The sequence below is a fragment of the Natrix helvetica genome, assembly GCF_964273705.1.
Source record: "Natrix helvetica genome assembly, chromosome: Z".
Classification (NCBI taxonomy): Eukaryota; Metazoa; Chordata; class Lepidosauria; order Squamata; family Natricidae; genus Natrix; species Natrix helvetica.
In genome coordinates this window covers 27,324,645-27,345,238 of record NC_138554.1, presented here as the reverse complement: position 1 = coordinate 27,345,238, position 20,594 = coordinate 27,324,645, and the positions used below count along the sequence as shown (strand labels likewise).

At 43.3% G+C, this 20,594-nt stretch overlaps 1 protein-coding gene across 1 annotated transcript; it reads right to left on the bottom strand.

Moving 5' to 3' along the window:
• Positions 1 to 5,233: 5,233 nt before the first annotated feature.
• On the bottom strand, positions 5,234 to 19,229 carry LOC309381576 (ADP-ribosylhydrolase ARH1-like). The gene is made up of 8 exons (XM_081932735.1): positions 19,107 to 19,229; positions 17,064 to 17,293; positions 15,679 to 15,777; positions 13,719 to 13,824; positions 13,538 to 13,617; positions 11,780 to 11,963; positions 7,516 to 7,730; positions 5,234 to 6,798 (listed from the first exon to the last, which is right to left on the bottom strand). Exons 1-8 carry the CDS (start codon positions 19,115 to 19,117, stop codon positions 6,635 to 6,637), a joined length of 1,089 nt encoding a protein of 362 aa, XP_081788861.1. The 5' UTR covers positions 19,118 to 19,229; the 3' UTR covers positions 5,234 to 6,634.
• Between the last annotated feature and the right edge of the window lie 1,365 nt (positions 19,230 to 20,594).

Below are 20,594 nucleotides of genomic sequence, written 5' to 3'. Positions count from 1 at the left end.
GGATGCAGGCCTAGGCAGGACTTAAATGCCGAAGGCCTGGTAGGAGAAGGGCCGCGTTTCAGGAGGCTGCTTAGAGGCCGGGGGGGGGGGGGAGTTTGCTGGGAACTGGCATGAGGCTTTAACATCAGGCTTGGCAGGGGAGTTTTTACCTCCTGCCAGCTGCCTCCATGACTGCACCATTTACCCCCCCTGCTGACTCTTGGACTAACAATTGCCCCTGTTTTCCATCTGTGCGCGCCCTGGAGGATTACCTCCCTATCTTCGTCTGATTGACCATCTGCCCCTTGCCCATTATCAAGCAATAATCCACCTATCCCTCGCCACCCACCATTGACCACCCACTAGCCCCCACCTATTGACTGGCACCTGACCAGCTTATTACCATCACTACCCCCCTCTCATCTAGGACTGGACAATTTTCTTTGCACCGGAACCCGGCTTTTTCAATTTTATTGGACTATGGCTTATTGGCCAGAACACCTGCAGCACAGAGCCTAGGCCCTGATGAATTTTTAAATAACATATGTACTCAAGGTTAGACCTAATCCTACTGCGGGAGTCCCCCCTCTCGCAGGTATGGCCCTCCGCCCTCTCAAGGGCCCACCTTGATGACGGATTTATTAATCCCGAGAGGTGGAGGAAGCGGAGACTTAGGGGTTTTTTAATTAAATGTTTTTTAAATACTTTTAGGGGTTTAGGGGTTGGGGGGCGGGTGGGTCAGATCAGGAGCGATGACAGAGCCAGGTCACCAGGTGGGGTCACGAGCGGAAGGAGCGGAGAGGAGGAGGGGGGGAGGATATCATTCCCATACGGGGCTCCTTGATTCCAACAGTCGTAGGGAGGGGCAGATACGAGGACAGATTAACAACTCGCAGTCGGTTGGGAGACCGTGAGTGCTGGTTGCACCCGGTCGCTTGTACCAACCCCCGCGTTCTAGGTGGTCAGGACCTGCAGGCCCAGGGCCTGAGGCTGTTGCTATGCAATGCGAGGTCCGTTGTCAATAAGGCCCCCCTCATTCATGATCTAATTTTGGAGGGGGAGCCGGACCTCGCGGGAATAACGGAAACCTGGTTGGGCCACGAGGGAGGTTTACCCCTCGTGGAAATGTGCCCACCAGGTTACCAAGCATTTCACCAGCCCCTGGCCCGGGGAAGGGGCGGTGGGGTAGCAGTGATTATCCGGGAGGACTTAGAGTCGAGGGAGTCCACTGTGCCACAGACGTCCGGCTGTGAATCCCTTGTTGTGAAATGGGGCCCTGGGAGGCAGTTGGGCCTGCTGATAGTATACCTGGCTCCCCGCCATACATCAGCGACCCTGCCTGAGCTCCTCGAGCTGATCGCATCGGTGGCGGTTGAGACCCCCAAACTTTTAGTGATGGGGGATTTTAACCTGCCATCGGTGGGAGAAGCATCAGAGGGGGTTCGGGAGTTCATGGCTTCCATGATAGCCATGGACCTGACTCAAGTGATTCAGGGCCCGACACACGAGGGAGGTCACACCTTGGACCTTGTTTTTGTCTCTGGCCAGTGGTTGAGTGATCTGGGAGGAGTGAACTTAACCATCACTCCCCTGTCATGGTCAGATCACTCACTCCTCCGACTTGACTTCCCTGGTGCTACCCCCCGCTGCGGGGAGGCGGAACCGGAAAGCACTAGATGGTTCCGCCCCAGGCGCCTGATGGAACCAGATAGGTTCCAAACGGAGCTTGGGCCACCTCCTGCAGCCCTGACCCGCCCTCGGGTAGAGGACCTGGTGGCCGCGTGGAACAATGCGACTACCGGGGCCTTGAACCGGGTGGCGCCTTTGCGGCCTCTCCGGCGGCAACGATCCACCCTGGCTCCTTGGTTTACTGAGGAGCTAAGGGTGATGAAGCACCGCAAGAGATGCCTAGAGAGTCGTTGGAGATCCTCCCAATCCGAATTTGACCGAGCACAAGTACGAGCCCATTTAAGGACGTACCTAGTGGCATTGAGAACGGCCAAACGCCAATATTGCTCCGCTCTCATTGCATCCGCAGAGAACCGCCCTGCTGCCCTGTTTCGGGTGTCCCGCTCCCTCTTGTTTCAGAGGCCACGGGAGGCCCCTTTACAGGGAAGGGCAGAGGAATTTGGGAAATATCTGCAGGATAAAGTCGCTCAAATCCGGAAGGATTGGGTCCCCTTCAGTGGCCCAGTCGAGACGTCCGTGGCGAGTCTTGAGAAACCTTTCTGGGAGGAGTTTGACTTGGTTGTCATCGAGGATTTGGACAGATTGCATGGACGACTGCGACCTACCACATGTTTACTGGACCCGTGTCCCTCCTGGCTTGTACTGGCATCCTGGGAGGTTACACGTGACTGGCTCCTGGGCCTAGTGAACGCTTCGTTGGGTGAGGGATCTCTTCCGGCCGCCTTGAAAGAGGCGGTGGTGAGACCCTTGCTCAAGAAGCCTTCCCTGGACCCTACGGAGCTGGCCAATTATTGTCCTGTCTCCAACCTTCCCTTTCTGGTGAAGGTTGTAGAGAGTGTGGTGGCTTCTCAGTTCCCACGACATCTGGAGGAGAATGATTATCTAGACCCGCGCCAGTCCGGCTTTCGCCCCGGGCACAGCACAGAGACGGCCTTGGTCGCGTTGGTAGATGATCTCTGGAGGGCCAGAGATAGGGGTTGCTCCTCTATCCTGGTCCTATTAGACCTCTCAGCGGCTTTTGATACCATCGACCATGGTATCCTGTTGCACCGACTGGAGGGGTTGGGGGTCCGGGGCACCGTTTTGCGGTGGTTCGGCTCCTACCTTTCTGGCCGGACGCAACGTGTGTTGGCAGGGGAGCAGAGGTCGACCCTAAGCCCCCTTACTTGTGGGGTGCCACAGGGGTCGGTCCTCTCGCCACTCCTGTTCAACACATACATGAAGCCGCTGGGCGAGATCATCCGTGGTTTCGGGGTGGGATATCATCTGTACGCTGATGATACTCAGCTGTACATTTCCACCCCGAACCACCCCAACGAGGCCGTGGAAATGATGTCCCGGTGTGTGGAAGCCGTACGGATCTGGATGGATGACAACCGACTCAAGCTCAACCCTTCCAAGACGGAGTGGCTGTGGGTTCCGGCCCCCCGGTTCAACCAGTTAATTCCATCTCTGGCCATTGGGGGCATTCAACTCACCCCCGTGGAGCGGGCGCACAATTTGGGCGTCCTCCTAGATGCCAGGCTGTCCATGGATGACCATGTGACAGCCGTGGCCAGGGGGGCGTTCCACCAGGTTCGCCTGGTGCGCCAATTGCGCCCCCTATTGGACCGGGACGCCCTACGCACAGTCACCCATGCGCTGGTGACGTCTCACCTGGACTACTGCAACGCTCTCTACATGGGGCTTCCCTTGAAATGCATTCGGAGACTGCAGTTGGTCCAGAATGCGGCCGCGCGGGTGATTATGGGGAGTACTAGGTACTCCCATGTGACACCTCTCCTGCGCGAGCTGCACTGGCTTCCTGTGGTCTATCGGGTGCGTTTCAAGGTCTTGATTACGATCTTTAAAGCGCTCCATGGCTCAGGACCTAGTTACCTGCGGGATCGTATTCTTCCCCATACATCCCTACGACCCATCCGCTCGCACAGAGAGGGACTTCTCCAGGTGCCGTCCACCAGACAGTGCCGAGGGGCAGCGCCTAGGAGCAGAGCCTTCTCTGTGGCGGGCCCAGCCCTGTGGAATGACCTCCCTCCGGATATTAGGACCACCACTGACCTCCACTCCTTCCGTATAAAGCTCAAGACCCACCTATTCCAAATAGCTGGCCTGGCTCAACCATAACTTCTTAACGCTCCTGACGGGTTTTTTAATTTGGTAATTTTATTTAATGGGATTTTAAATTGTTTTTTAATTGTCTTCACTTATTAGTCTACCTCCTCCATGCACATGTATATGTCTTTGTTTCTTATGTATGTATGTTGTCTTTATATGTATTTTATTTGCTTTGATTGTACGCCGCCCCGAGTCCTTCGGGAGAGGGTTGCGGCTAATCAAATAAAATTATTATTATTATTATTAAATGAGAGAAACTCTGGACTAAAACACTCTCCTGCTTTCTAGGCCAGTACCTCAATTGTCATATCAAACTGTCTGGTTTGCCAGTAGACGATCAATCTGATCTCTGTAGATTACATTTCAATTGATGGAGGAGTTGATTTCCCCTTCCATATGGAAATAACCCACACTCCAGAAAACCTTTTTAGTTTCAATAGTATTGAAATGCTGATATACAAGAAGTCTTTGAATTATGGCCCTTTACTTAGCAACTCTTCAGTTAGAATGACTGCTGAATAAAGACAATGGCCATTGCAGCATCCCTACAGTCGCATAATTGTGGTTATGGCACTTGTCAGCCACTGTGCATTTATGATGGTTGCATTATCCTGTGAGCATGGGATTGCCATCTTCCTAACTGGCTTCTGACAAGCAAAGTCAATGGGAAAACTGACAGGAGGTCACGTGTCATAGTCATGCTTGGTTAATAATTGTGGGTGATATGCTTAATGACTGCAGTCATATGATATCTCGTTTAATGGCCACAGCAGAAAAGGCCTTAAAATCAGGTGCGGTCATATGATGCCTCACTTAATAATCACACTGTTTAATGATAAATTTTCTAGTACCTATTATGGTCATAAGTTGAGGACTATCTGTATTACATTCATTTCACTGTCCAAAGGCTCATAAGGAAGTCAGGGAATCTTTTTTTAAAAGGGCTTATTTAGATTTCTAATTGTAAAATTGAATTAAGAAAATAGGTGAGAAAGCCCAACCCACCCACTGCATCTTTGGCTACAGATCGAGATTGCAAGAGCTCCTGGGGAACACAGTTCATACAACAGGAGAGGAAGAGAATATTTGACATCTGTTGGCATACTTTGCATGGTGCAAGTATTAGGCAACTTATGGCCACGTTCACTGTGCCATTCCATTCTCAGTTGGGTTGCATAGCAAAAGGGCTTGGCAAGTTGGTTGAACAATGGTGGGGGGAGGGTAGGAAATATTAAAAAGGGTCGCAGTGGTTCAATTTAAACATGATTTTGGAGGAAATAATGAGTGGTAAAATGAACAAGAGATTCCCCAAACACAGTAAAGATAAACAATGGAATTAAAAAGGAGGCACACCGGGTTTAGTTACCACTTCTTAATTGAGGCAGAGATTGAATATTTCAAAACTGTTGCATTTTATAGCTTTGTTTTATTTTATTTAAAAAATGTAGGGTGCCCCAGTGAAGCTGCTGTTGTTTAGATTCAGGAACATAAAGCATTCTGGTTTTGGAGAGGAGGTGTGAACAATTTGTTCCTTATAGATCTTCCATGCTGGAGACTTCCTGTTTTCTCTTTCAAGCAGCTTTTTGCAGCAACTGCCCTGTCTCCTTTTGTCCCATTTACTGCTGCTTCAGCATTTTTCATGCCAGTCAATGCCCTGACTAATCCAGAGTCCAAGCAAAGTCAAAGTCCAGTGGTAAGCTCTGACAAATGAAACCTTGCCAATGGACATTGTTATGCAAGTTTATTCATACAGGCTGGCTCAAGTGTCCTGTAGCCTGGGGTGTTTTATAAGAATGGACCTGCCACCTCTTTGGTCTGGTAAACAGCCCAGTGTTTAAAGATCCAGGTGTTGCCTTTAATCTCAGGCATCCAAGGTGGCATGGATGACAAGAAAGTCTTCTCTAAATCTGTGAGAGAGACATTAATTTTGCAAAGTAGCCTTTTCGTGCTTCCCCCCACTATATCACAAGAACTTCAGGCAAAGTGAAAATGTGTTTATTGGGGGGTGGGGTTTCTAATTGTAAAATTGATGCATCAGAAAGCAACAAGACATTGATTAGATGAGAGAAAAGACAGCACATCCTTAAAATACTTTGCATCTTCCCCTTTCCCATCCAGGCTTGTTGCTTTAACACTTGCCAACACCACAGAACTCCAAATACACTCCCTATTGTTCAGTTCATGAATAGGCACATTTTTTTTTTGAAAAAGAGCTCTGGCTAAAAAGCCAAACTGAAGAGCCAGTTTGATCTAGTGGTTAAGGCAGCAGGCTAGAAAATGGGAGATTGCGAATTCTTCTCTCTCCTTAGGTATGAAAGCCTTCTGGGTGAATTGGGCCAGTCACTCTATCTCAACCCAAGTTAGTTCACAGGAATGTTATTGTGAGAGGAGCATTAGTTATTTTTCTATCCTGTCATTATTTTTACAAATAGCTCAAGGCAGTAAATATACTGCCCTGAGTTCTTTGTAAAAGTAATAATTGTGGGGCTACAAATAAAAAAATGAGAAAGCATGATTGCCTGAACTTCAAAAGGAGGCACAGATGCCATGCTAAAATATGAACATCACCTTGTAATGCCTCTGCCTGTGTTACCTGCAATTTTAGGCTTCACTATTAGCTTTTTAATAAAGGTGATGCACCTAAATATATTTACGATAATTTGTTTTTAATAAGAGCACTGCTGGCATTCTTGTGTCAGAATAGGAATGGATGCTGAATTTGTTTGCTGCTTATAAAAGCAAGGCAGAATACAGCTACAATTTATTTTGAAAGCAGCAGTTTTCAATCTATTGAAAGTTTTCAGCTTATGCCTTCCCAGGAATTGAGGATATTAGATATGGGAATGGCTTCTCAAACAGACCCCTGCTCCCAAGCCAGGCGATAGAGAGAGTCAGCTGCAGAGACCATCCTGTCTCGGTATTCCAGTTCCATGTGATTTCCAGATGGGATGTCTTGGAGACCATATGTAAGGCCCCAGCAGCAAGCTGCGATCACCCCTGTGGAGTCACTGTCTCCTGGAGGACAAGAGAAACATACAAAAAAAAGAGAGAGAGAGAGATTATGAGTGGCTGTGATGACTCCCCTGGATGCTTCCCCAGATATCTCTCCAGATGCCAGCTCAGAGAAGGATGTGCCAGTAGCAGAGAGCTATGAGTCAGGAGTGAAGGAGCTGAGCACAGGGGAAAAACTGGACAAGTAGCCGGCTGAGTTAGAGACAGGAGAGGCTTTGGGTAGAGAGGGCATCCAGCTGGTTGATGGGAGATGAAGAACTACCTCCTCCTCTAGATCAGAGAACATATAGGCCTGAGAGGAGGCAGGCATAAAGAAGGTCAGCCAGACTACTCATGAGGATTACTCACCCCTCTTGATGAACTGCACCAAGAAGCAGTTATTTAGCTCAGTAAGGGAAGCGAAATGATGCTGGGAACAACGTGTCCATTTCTTTGCTGTGTGTTCTTGCCTTGCCTTTGTCTTTCCCCTGGGGGTTTGTCTTTGCCTTGCCTTTGCCTCGGGGACTTGGCTTTGCCTGTGGACTTGCCTTGCCTTTGCCTTGAGGACTAGTGTTGGCTTCTGTGGGACTCTTTGGGATTGAGCTGGTGCTGGCACAAGGGATACAGGCTTGGAAGCCTTAATAAAGACTCCTAACACCTGTGGTGTGTGTGTGTGTTTGGGACAGCACATTGTCAGCTAGTTCTAGGGTCAAGCATTTTACAGGGGAGGTTTTCACTCACCACCATGGAACATGGACCGTCCACAGAGCTGCTCCCAGCTGCTCCCAGCACCCAGGAGGGCATCATAGGCAATCATGGGGGCATCGTGGCCGCTGCGCCCAGCCCACCCATCCAGGCTGAAGGTTTTGTAGATGGCATCCCGCTCGGCAGGACCGTAGGCAGGAGGAAATCGAACTGGGCCCCGACCATTGATGAGACCCCGTTCTGAGAGGTACCTAAATGTGGGATAATTAAAGTTACATTTATTTATTCTAGTTATATGGCTGTCCAGCTCGCAAATAGGGATTCTGGGAGGGTGGCATAGGGATAAAAAAACTAAGTAAACAATATAGCATGAACAGTAAACATAATCAGATCTTCCCCCAAAGTGCTTTTTTCAAAAGGCATCTGGACTTTTTTTGGGGGGGGGTTGTTTTGTTTTTTGTTTTTGCCAGCAGAAGAAGCCCCTGGAATTCTAGCAAATTCCTTGACCTCTGCTACAGATTCTCCACAGTTCTAGAAACCTCCCTGGGAAAGGGGAGGTTTTGGAAGTCAACCCTTTTGCTCCCCTGATTAGCCGGATGCTCTCGGATTGCTTCTTGAAGTAATTGGGTGAATCCCTGGCTGGGGTAGGGCAACCATGTAAGGCAGGGGTGTCCAAACCTGGAAACTTTAAAACTTGTGGACTTCAACTCCCAGAATTCCCCAGCCAGCCATGCTGGCTGGGGAATTCTGGGAGTTGAAGTCCACAAGTCTTAAAGTTCCCATGTTTGGACACCCCTGATGTAAGGTCACTGTGGAAGAACCAGCTGTTCAAAACGGACAATAAATGGTGCCACCATTTCTTAGACACTCGCTTTTCTGCATAATTTACCTTTCATGCTAAAAGAGGCTTCCTCTGGCCCCACTTGCCTTTTGAAAAAGCACTTTTGGACAACCACGACCTGGATAAATGAGAATCTCCATAGACATAAACTGAGCCTCAAATCATTCTCAGGTGGACTCTTTGGTCCAACTTTAACCTCGGGTCCAATACTTGGGGGGGGACGGGACGACGAACAGGTGGAAGGCTAACAGGTTCAGAGACCTCTGGAATTTGGGGGAGGGATATGCTGCTCCAAAGAGCAAGTGTTTTTCAGGCAGAGAAGGCACACTTCCTTTTTTAAAAAAAAAAAAGATTTATTTTTTATTTTTGGTTAAACAGACAAACACAGCACACACAAAAATCAGCTTCCGTTACATATTGTAGAAGTGTGTCGATTGGTTATAAATAACTTTTGTGCATCTCTTCCACAGTCATTACTTACAGTTCATATCACATTGTATATTTTAAATTTAAAATCTTTATATATCTTACTATCAACATCCCACAATTCTCATTTGACTATAACTGTTTTAACGTCCTTTTGCATGAAATAATCCAAAATTAAAAACACAAACACATAATGACATTTCATTAATTATTTCTAATATCATCCAATAACATTACACCTTTATAACATGTTCTAAGTAAGAATTAATTATGTTTGATAACAAAATTTCTAATCCTCTTTTCCAAGTCACTGTTTACTATCTGTATCCCAATTCCTTTTATTGAGCCAGTACATATATATATTGTTAACTATATCCCTTATCATTTCATTGTTATTATTATAATTGTTATTTATTAATAGAAATTCATTCGCTAATTATATCAGGTTCCTCTCATCAAACCAACACATGTGTGTACCTTGTTATCATTATCAATTATTTATTCAACATATCACTCTAAAGATTACTAAATTACTAATCACTAATCATATTGTAGAAGTGTGTCGATTGGTTACAAATAACTTTCATGCATGTCTTCCACAGTCATTACTTATAATTCAAATCACATTATATATTTTAAATAAAAAATCTTTATATATCTTACTATCAACATACAATGCTTCTCATTTGACTATGGTTGTTTTAACATCGTTTTGCATGAAATAGTCCAAAATTAAAAACACAACCACATCGTAGCATTTCATTAATTATTTCTAATATCATCCAATAACATTACCCCTTTATAGCATGTTCTAAGTAAAAATTAATTATGTTTGATAACAAGGTTTCTAATCCTCCTTTCCAAATCGCTGTTTACAATTTATATCCCAATTCCTTTTATTAAACCAGTACATATATATATATATATATATATATATATATATATATATATATATATATATATATATATATATATATATATATATATATATATATATATAGTTAACTATATCCCTTGTCATTTCATTGTTATTGTTATAGTTATTATTTATTGACAGAAATTCATTTGCTAATTATATCAAATTTCCTCTCATCAAACCAATACATGTATGTACCTTATTATCCTTATCAATCATTTAACATAGCACTCTAGAGATTACTAAATTACTAATCACTAATTACTAAAATTAACTAATTTTTTATTATCAACTTTCATATATCAGCCTGTATCCTTCCAGTAATAATACAGTCTTATTTGTTTTGTCATTTGTGGAATTGATCATCTATTTATTTCCTTAATAAATTTTTTGTGGACTTCTCTCTGCACCTTATTGTTTGTAGCATCATTTAAGTAATCTCGATGCCCTCCATCTGCTATTTTAATCATCTTGTCTTTGGTTGTCAATAGTGCTTCTGAGAAGTTTTCTCTCCTTAAATCCATTGTTTTTTCTCTTTTTTCTTCTTCCATGCCTTGAAATCTGGGGTAGAGTTCCTATCAATCTAATTCCCTTTTCCATACTCCTCTTTTCCCACTTTCAACCACGTTCATTCCACTGGTAAAGTAATCAGTTGTCTTGTCTTTGTAATCATTTTCACCTTCAATTTTGGGGCTCTGACCCCATCATTTTTTTGCTGTTATAAACTCTAATTTTTCCATCTTCTTCTTGATTCTCTCTGTTATTTCTAATAAATTTTGAATTCCAGCCAGGATGTTTTGCAAAGTTAATGTTTCTTTTGAATATTGTGCCATTTTGGCAAGCTGGTAGATACTGCCACTCTGGCTTTCAAGGCTTCTTATATTAAATTAGCTTAAATACAAATTCATTTATGATCTTCAAAAAAGAAGGTTCTGTATCTTTTTCTCTCCCACTGCCAGTAAGACTCTCAAAGTACACCTGTATAAAAGAAGGTTCTGTTTCTTTTTCTCTCCCACTGCCAGTAAGACTCTCAAAGTGCACCTGTATAAACAATTCGTGCCCTTGCTTCTTATCACTTTCTCTAAACAAGTTGCAGAGCCTCGAGATACAAAGTCGGTGAGATCAAAAGGAAAAGGGAAAGTGCATTGTTTCAAAACTCAAGCCTCCAGCCTCCAAGTGGCAGTATTGCTTCCCACTCTCTAAAGTTATTTCAAACGTAAAAAAAACAGAGTTCTTAAATGGAATGAATAGCAAGAAATAAAAGTCCTTGTTGAAATAAAGAAGAAGACTTTAATCCATAGATTAAAAAATAAAAATAAAAAATAGAAGAGAAACTGATCCATTCTCTTTTTTTTAAAAAAAAAAGTTGTGAGTACTTCAATAAACAAAGTAGAATTACAAAGAAAAAGAAACACACTATCCAAAGCAATCCAATATAGGTTAATTTCGCCGCTTGTTTTCTTCTGCTTTCGGATTTAATTTATCTTAAAAAAAAATTTGGGCAGTCTTTTCCAAAACAGTAAAGTTTTCTCACCAGATGAACACACTTTCTCTTTCCGCTTCCCTTTTGTTCCGGAGCTGTCCCAACTTCATCAGCCTGGGGCTGGACTTTTTGTCGCCAGCTTGAAGAACTTCTCTTGGATTGATCAGGGACTTTGTGGTGTCCCTGAGATCAGCAAGACGTATGCTTCCTGTTCACCATCTCTACGGGACGGTTTAGGTCTGATTGGACCATCCAGCGGCAAAAGTATCAGCAGTGGTCTTGGGGCATCGAGACCGCACGTCTGTATCGTCGTGACATTGGCTCCTCCCTCGAGAAGGCACACTTCCTGACTCCCATTAAATGACTTTGTTTCCTAGAAGGACATATACTCACCCTGCTGGATCCCAGGGGACAGATAGAGATAACTGCAGACAGGATTTAGAAGGAATTTTTAGTTGGTAACCAGCACCTTGAATTGTACCTGAAACCGTATCATCCATCCATCCATCCATCCATCCATCCATCCATCCATCCATCTACCACATTTTTGAATCGCATTTGCCCTCTTCTATGGCTTTCAGTTGTAATAAAAAACCGTGCATTCCTTGTTCCCTCTCCTGCCCCAAATACTTACCATTCCCACTTCTCTTGGAAATAGGACCAAGCTGCTACATTGGCTTCCATCTCAATCCCAGCAGCCTGGATGTATTCCAGGGCAAGGGGCAGAGTCTTCAGCAACCCAGATCCCCAGAGCTCAAGGGGCAGTCCCTGGACAGCATATGCAGTGAAGAGAGCCGAAGCCAGAGATCCCAGATAACCTAAACAGAGGAAGTAGAGAAAGGGCGTGTCTTTCATGACTCTGTAGTCCACCCCCTCCTTTTTTTTTCTTTTTGATTGAATTACTGAAATTTATCCCAAGCTTCCAAAGTTAAGGCCTGTATAACAACCTTGTTCAATGCCCAGCCAAACATGCAACACAAAAATAAAATAAAATGGGTGAGATAAAATATGAACATAACAAGAAACTCTGTAATAAAAGGGTAACATAGGGTACTATGATCGATTATGTGCTATCAAATTGTTTTCCACTTCTAGCGACCACATAGATAAGAGCATGTGAATGAGAGTTGGCTTTGACAATGGGTGTGTTGTGAGGCTTCACAAAAATTTCTAGCACCAAAAGAGTAAGGAGAGACAAGGAAACAGACAATATAGCTAAGCTCATCCCCAAAGGATTTTCATAGGACAAGAAATTTCATAAAAACTACACTATGTGTACTACAAGTGTAAACAGTGCATCTAAAATATTACAATCTATGAAATAAAATAAAAGGCAAAGGTTCCCCTCGCACATATGTGCTAGTCATTCCCGACTCTAGGGAGCAGTGCACATCTCTGTTTCAAAGCCAAAGAGCCAGCGCTGTCCAAAGACATCTCCATGGTCATGTGGCTGGCATGACTAAACGCCATAGGTGCATGGAACGCTGTTACCTTCCTACCAAAGGTGGTTCCTATTTTTCTACATGCATTTTCTACATGCTTTCGAACTGCTAGGTTGGCAGAAGCTGGGACAAGTAACGGGAGCTCACTCTGTTATGTGGCACTAGGGATTTGAACCATCGAACTGCCGACCTCTGATCGACAAGCTCAACATCTTAGCCACTGAGCCACCGTGTTCCCACTATGAATACATATTGCCTAAAACAAGAAAACTGAGACATAAAGCTAAATTGATAATTCTGATCTGTAACTATAATAAAAACTGATTGATTGAAAGTTGAATTGATGAATAAAACAGAAGCATTTATTCCTGAGACCAAATTTGCCTTATTTTCATTGTGGCAACACAGAGTTTGGCTACTGCACAAGTGAAGACGGGTTTAGAATCGCTAAAAGATGATTCACATAGAAATTGTCTGGTTTTTCCTAGGATTTTACATATTAGGAATACAACCAAACAGAATTTTTCCAATAATAATTTGGGGGAAAATGGCTTGGCCCTATTTATTTAAGAAATCCCATTCAGATTACATCGAGGAAAATAGATAGGAAATGTATGTATTATACAGTATTTGTGATGTCATCAATGCAATAACAATCACTCGTATTTAGCAACTCCAAACATCAGAAAACATCAACAGCACAACAACAGGTCCTTCATCTACACCTCAAAAAAGCCAACTGTACTGCTTCAAGCTCTACCACCATATCCTGTTACATGGAAAGAAGCCTGCTCAACCTGTGTTAGTACTGCAGGCCCAACCCTGGGACAATTTTTCTGTATTGTAGAAAATCTGCCAATATAAATATAACCTTATTTTGTTTTGTTTTTGCTTTTCTTAAGCCTTGAGATCAGTCAGTCATGCAACAATGGCCCCATATATCCCTTTACCTGTGGGGTGGTGATGCGTCATTCTTCCACTTTCTATGCTGACTTTGATCAAGGTGTTGAGATTAGAAGGCTGAGGATATCTGGAAGAGATATTGGTTGAGAATCAGGATGATCTTGTGTTGACCTTTGATCATTCTGCTATTGCTACTTTGCACGAATTTTCTTCTCCAACATGTATTACCTCAGCCCAATGCACATGGATCTCATAGCTGCACCACAACCAGTTGCGTTAGAGTTGAAGGGAATGTTATATCCACCTGGCTCTCCTGGACGTAGCTGAGATGTTCCTAGAAGCAGATGGGGGGGGGGGGTAATAGCACACTGATATCTTTATTGGGCAAATGACTTTGGATTTTCAGTTAGACATCCTTTGTCCTGGACATTGTACTAGTTTACAAAACAAAACAATAAAGGTTTTGATCTAAAGTGGAAGATTTGTGTATGGCCAAAGAAACTTGACTACTTTGAAATAATAGAAAATACTTGTAGCTCGGGTTTTAGATTTTGGCAGTGGTTTGCTCTCCAAGATTGTTAGTTTCTGAACATTTCATTACCAGACTAGGTAATATCAGCAGCAGGATTGTCTTGTCCTGTTCTCTTTAGCTTATAAATGTCTTGTGTGCCATTGAGGTCAATTGATCGCATGATTGGTTGTTTGTTTGGACCTACATTTAAATTCTGAGAAGCTGATTGGTTCTCTTATTGATTAGTCAGTTGAATGGTCTGGTTTCTTATGTATTCATATAAGCATATTGATATAGATCAGGGGTGTCCAACTTAATTGCATTGCGAATCAGATTGTGATGTATCACGTTTTTTGCCTTTGTGGAGCCGGTGTGTGTGTGTGGCCTACACAGGCCATATCCGGCCTGTGGGCGGCCAATTTGACAGGTCTGATGTAGATCCAGCATATCAATACATAAAAAAACCAGACCATTCGAACGACCAATCAAAAAGAGACTGTCACTCTCTCTGTAAAGAAATTTAGAGCTAACCTTGGAGAAGGGGAAGGAATAGGCAAGCTATAAGGAAAGAGAGGAGGAATGAATTTTTAAGGTAGAAAAGAAGAGGAAAGTGTAAGAAATTCAAAATAAACCCACAAGGTCACGTAAAAGATTCTTTCTCAACCTTGGCAACTTTTAAGATATCTCGACTTCAGTTTCAACAATTCATTAACCAGACATGTTGTTGAATTCCAGGAGTTGAAGTCTAAACATCTTAAAGTGGCCAAGGTTGAGAAACACTGCGGTAGAGAGAAACACTGATAGGTTTCAAGATTCTGTTATTCTATTTTACTACAATATATTTGCTGTGTAACTTTAGGGTGTTACTCACTCTTTGTGTAAAGAAATGTAGAGCTAAAGTTGGGAACGGGAAGGAATGGGCAAGCTAGCAGGGAAAGAAAGGAGGAATGAATTTTTAAGGCAGAAAACAAAAGGAAAGTGTGAGAAATTCAAAATAAACCCAGCTGAATTTTGTTTTGCCACAAGATCACGTAGAGCACTCCTTCTCAATCTTGGAAACCTTGGAAACTTTAAGATATCTGAACTTCAGTTTCAACAATTCACTAACCAGACATGTTGTTGAATTCCAGGAGTTGAAGTCAAAACATCTTAAAGTGGCCAAGGTTGAGAAACACAGAGATAGAGAGAAACACTGATAGGTTTCAAGATGCTATTATTCTATTTTACTACAATAAAGAGCTTCCGCTGGAATTTCGAACATGCCTTTTTAAAAATTAGACTAACTCAAAGAGCTGCTAGTCTTGTAACTTTACTGCAACATAATGTATAGTGGAACTTACAATGTGAAGATCGTAAGTGTGGTCTGTCTGTCAGGATTGAACTTTCCAAGTTGTTAAGCGAATCCTGTTTTCCACATTGAGTTGGCTTATTGGAAGCCAGCTGGGAAAGTCATGCATGGCAAGCACATGACACTGGGATGCTGCAACCATTGTAAATACATGCTGATTGCCAAGTGCTTGAATTTTGATCATGTGACTGTGAGGATGCTGTGATGGTCATAAGCGTGAGGACCAGTCATAAGTGACCTCCTAATTTTGAACAGTCATTAAATGAATGGTTATGAGTCAAGGACTATCTGTACTTAAAACCTGCAAAAATAAACATATGGTGTATTACCCAGAATACTGGTGGGCCCAGGTTTTCTTCCCTCCATATCTTTCATGGCTTCTACATAGCATCTTGCCAGCTCCTGGAACAAGGGCTCCCCAGTCTTCCCTATGCAAAAAAAGAGAGGAAACACAAGAGAACCATTTTTATTTTTAAATCTGAGACTCTGCTGAGGACTTGCCTTGATGCAGTTTATCATCAATAGAAGCTTTCTCAAATTTCCTATAAGCAGGGATCTTCTGAAGGATCCCTTTCCCTGTAATATTTCTCTTGTTGACAATGCAGATTGTAGAGGTAAAACTTGTAGGGCAACCAAACTTTACCGCCTCCAATTGAGAAAGGTTGCTGAGAAAAACATTTGTGTTATCACTGCTAAAAATATGAGCCTTCACACTTCAGCACCGTCTTGAATCACCCACCTCAAGAGTGTGAGTACCCTAAAATGAGCTACACAAAGGCACAAATGTCAAGAAAGGCAGCTATATAAAACTGAACAAAGAACTAAAAAAATGAAATCATACTATAATCCCAAAATCTAAACTCAGAAGGCTTGTAGCACTAGTTGCAAGCCAGTACCCTAGGATGTCTGCTTAAGTCCTATGACCCAGATACTCCAGTTCATCTCAGGTAGCTACTGTTCCTCTTGACCATGCCCATTTTGACTAATTGGTAACAGTACAGAAGTAGTCTGCCACTATTATCTTCTGACTTCTAGTCATCTAGGTCAGTGGTCACCAACCTTTGCAGCTTTGCAGCCCAGGGGGGACTGGGCTGTGCGAGGGGTGGGCTGACAAGAACATGTGCTCAGCTTGACTTGCATAAGCAGCGAGCCAGTGCATACACACATGGACACACAGCATGACCGCAAGTCGAGCTGCATGCACGCACCTATGTGTGCCGGCCTGGTTGCGAATAGGCCTCAGCCCAGCAGTGGGCTGCAGCCCTGGGATTAGTGACCCCTGATCTAGTCACTGTTTCTTAACCTCAGCAACTTTAAGAAGGGTGGCTGGAGAATTATGTGAATTGAAGTCCACCCATGCAAAGTAGCTGAAGTTAAGAAACGCTAATCTAGGCTGTAACCCTGGTATTTCCTGCTATTCGCCTAGCTGAATACTAACCAGCTTATATCCTCCTTAGTTTTTTCAACATCAGGCAAGGAATTAAAATGGTGATCTATTGCCACTGCTGGTTAAAAAGCTGGAGTTGCTAGTATTAGATAAGTCCTGCAGGGATTCGAAGATAAGAGACAGATGCACCTGGGAACATTTTAGCAATAAATTGTATAAACCACCAACTCTTATAAAGTGCCATGAGATAAGTATTATTTGGGGGCGGGGAAAACCAAAATTTGCAAAATAAGACTACAAGGCTTCTCATTGCTTCCAACTACTCACCTGTAGCAAGGGCCTCGGCAGTCGCCAGGTGCAGCACAGTGTCATCACTGACTGGCCAATCAGGAAGAACTACATGGATCTTGCCAAGTCCCCCCATTTCCTGGAGCTCTTGGTGGATCTGGGGCCCCGAAGTACAATATTCCCAGCGCTGGTTGCGATATCCAAGGGCATCACCAGCTCCAGAAAGCACCATGGCTGCACAATAGGCTTCTTGGGAGGGAATACGGTAGCTACAGGAAAAAATATATTACAAAAGGCAGCACGCACGCACACACAAACACACACACACTGTAAAACCTTCCCATGCATGTGTTGAAAAACATTGAAATGTATTTAAAAAATATCCTTCTGAAATGTGCAACTTGTATTAATTCACTAGGATCTATTAGCTGAAGTTGCATATTTCAGCTTGTTTCTCCAACTAAAGTGGCCAGTCCTTAGGAAGGTACACATTTAGTGGAATTAGTATTTTGAAACCAGCATGTCATGATTGCACCAGGGTTAACCTGAAATCTGTACGCACAAAATAAAAATTATAATTTACAGAAAATAATAAATTTGCACAAAACAAAAATTATAATTTACATTAAAAGACTATGCTGTAATCTCAGTAGCACTTTATTCAGATTGACATTTTGTTAGCAGTTATAGATCAGAGTAATAAAACTGGAAAAGTTGCTATGTACAAGGAAGCTTAGACATGAACCGAAAGTGTGCTGTTTCTCTGAGGAATACAGGTAGTTCTTGACATACGACCACAACTTGGACCAGAATTTCCATTGCTAAGCAAGGCAGTTGTTAAATAAATTGCATCCAATTTTACAAAAAAAAATTTTTTTTTGCCATGGTTTGGTAAATCACAGCACTTGTTATGTGAATCATATGATTGTTAAGCAAATCCAGCTTTCCCCATTGACTTGCTTGGGAGGAGCCAGCTGAAAAGGTCACAAATAGTGGTCTCATGACCCTAGGATGTTGCAACCATTGTGAATACACACTAGTTGCCAAAAAATCCACATTCTGATCACATGATTGTAGGACTGCTGTGAAAATTATAAGTGCGAAGACATGTTGTGGGTCACCTTTTTCACTACCATTGTAAATCTGAACAGTTGCTAAACAAATGGCTCGAAGGCTACCTGTAGTAACTTTCCAGTAAGAATTTAACTAGCTAATTTTGTGGCTGATCTCTGAAAGCTGCATAAAAACACCCTCCAAATCAAGATCCTGTAACAAGCAAAACCACATTGTGGTATTTCTGCCAAAGAGTGCATCCATCAAACAACCAGCAGAGAAGCTCATTTTAAGGAAGGTTTTAGAATAATTTGAAATCTGGGAAGTTCGCAACTGTGATCCTAAGGAAACTTACACAAGAGAAAGCCCTCTGAAGAGCGTGGAGTTTTAAAAAAGAGCTCTGTTAGATTGGGTATTCTACCATTCTACTGATGTACAGCGCCGCTTTCAAAGGCTTAATAGGATGCCGCTGTATTACATCTATTACGATAGCAAGTTCCCTAAGCAAGAATGCTACCTGCTGGAGAAAGCGATCTGAAGCTAGTGATATTGCTGCGGTCTGGGAGCCGCGATATGAGCCGTTAGCGGATTCTCACGCCCTTTCTCCTAAAAGAACCGCGAAAGAACCGCATTGCAAAACAAAAAAAAAAAGGTAAGGAAACGGAAGCCGAGGAACCAGATGAGAAGGTAAAAAAGGAGGATCTGGCGGACGACGTGCTCTTAAAGCAATTGCCCTGCAGGTGACTAAGAAAAGCCACAGGAATCGAACACATTTGCATGCTTATAGAATTCTTTATTGGCCAAGTGTGAACACAAGGATTTTGTCTTCAAGTGCATAAGCTCTCAGTGTACATACAAGCAACCAGTGATAAATCATAAGAATAAAATACAATCACAAGATACAACGCAGTGATTGTTATAGGATACTAAATAAGCAATCAACATAAATCAATGATTATTGATTGATTAATGATTAATGATTACTGATTATTAACAGGCGAAGTTGAGGGGGTGCGAACAACTGCTTACGAGCCATCCATGACTGCGGGGGGGGGGGGGGCGATCGCTCTGCCTTCGTCCGTCCGACTTTGAAAAACTACTCGCCAGGCGACGGGCTGATCCTACCCTCTCCACTCGTCCAATTGGAGGACTTTAAACAGAAAGAGTCTACAAATCCGTTCCCCCCTCCCATCCTCCGCAACCGTGTTGGGCCTGTCCGTCCCCCATACCCGCCCTCTGGCAGCGCTTTGCTGAGATTTCATGTCGCTGCCCGAAAGGTTTTTCTGTTTATAATTCATTGATTTTCGCATCATGTAAGATGGACGTGTAGAGAAGAAGCTCAGGGGGTCAGTTTGTTCAGGAGTCTCGCTACTTTGGCAACTTTAAGACTTGTGGACTTCAACTCCCAGAATTCCTCAGCAAAGCCGGCTGAGGAATTCTGGGAGTTGAAGTCCACAAGTCGAGGTTGGAGACCCCTGTCCTAACAGATCTCTAGGATTTCTAGATTCCACAGGCTGGTTGCAAAGGAAAGAGAGGCTAGATCGGTGTTCCTCAAACTGAGCACCTTTAAAGTAAAGGTAGCTCTCAACTTACAACAGTTCATTCAAAGTTAAAATGGCAATGAAAAAGGTGACATGGCCATTTTTCACACTGGCAACTGTTGTGGCATCTCCATAGATACGCAATCAAAATCCAGATACTTGGCAAATGGCTCGTGTTTTTGATGGTTGCAGTGTCCCAGGTCCATGTGGTTGCCATTTGAGACCTTCTCACAAGTCAATGGGGAAGCCAGACTCACGTCAACAACAGTGTTACTAATTTAACTACTGCGCTTAACTATGGCAAGAAAGGTGGTAGGGTGGGGCAAAACGCACTTAACAAATGTCTCGCTTACAAACAAATTTTGGCCTCAGTTACAGTCGTAAGTTGAGGACTTCCCAGTGGTGGGATTCAAATAGTTTAACAACCGGTTCTTTGCCCTAATGATTTCTTCCAACAACCAGCTCACTAAACTACTCAGAAACTTAACAACCGGTTTTCCCGAAATGGTGCGAACTGGCTGAATCCCACCACTGGGATTTCCTGTATGTAGATTTAAGCTTCCAGAATTCTCCAGCTGCCATGCTGGCTGAGGAATTCTGGGAGTTGAAGTCCACACTCCTTAAAGTGGCTGAGGTTGAAGTATATACTGGTTTTAGATCATCAGGAATGATTGGTGAGGCTTATTTAGATTGTGCTTCATGGAACTGCAGAATGCAGAGAGAATTTGGTAGAACTGTGGGATAATTCTCTTCAATGCAGCTGGTTTTCTATCACTAGAGGTTTGCCTCTTGATCAGGAGTTTGGGACTTTTATTTTTTTGTAATTAACAGGTCTTGTGGCCTGAAAATGTTTGAAAATTCTTAGTCTAGATTGCTCATCCCTCTTCATCATGGGTCTGTATTGGGGAGGAAAAATAAATAATCTTAATTTATGGCATGCTAACTCCTATATATGGCATTTAACTGCTGGATTCCA

What these genes read in the sequence shown, in the direction of transcription:
- LOC309381576 (XM_081932735.1), bottom strand. An exon ending in TGCCGAGGCCCTTGCTACAG is followed by an intron (nt 15,778 to 17,063) that starts GTGAGTAGTTGG and finishes TTTTTTGCATAG; the next exon opens with GGAAGACTGGGGAGCCCTTG. An exon ending in ACGGTCCATGTTCCATGGTG is followed by an intron (nt 6,799 to 7,515) that starts GTGAGTGAAAAC and finishes CTTGTCCTCCAG; the next exon opens with GAGACAGTGACTCCACAGGG.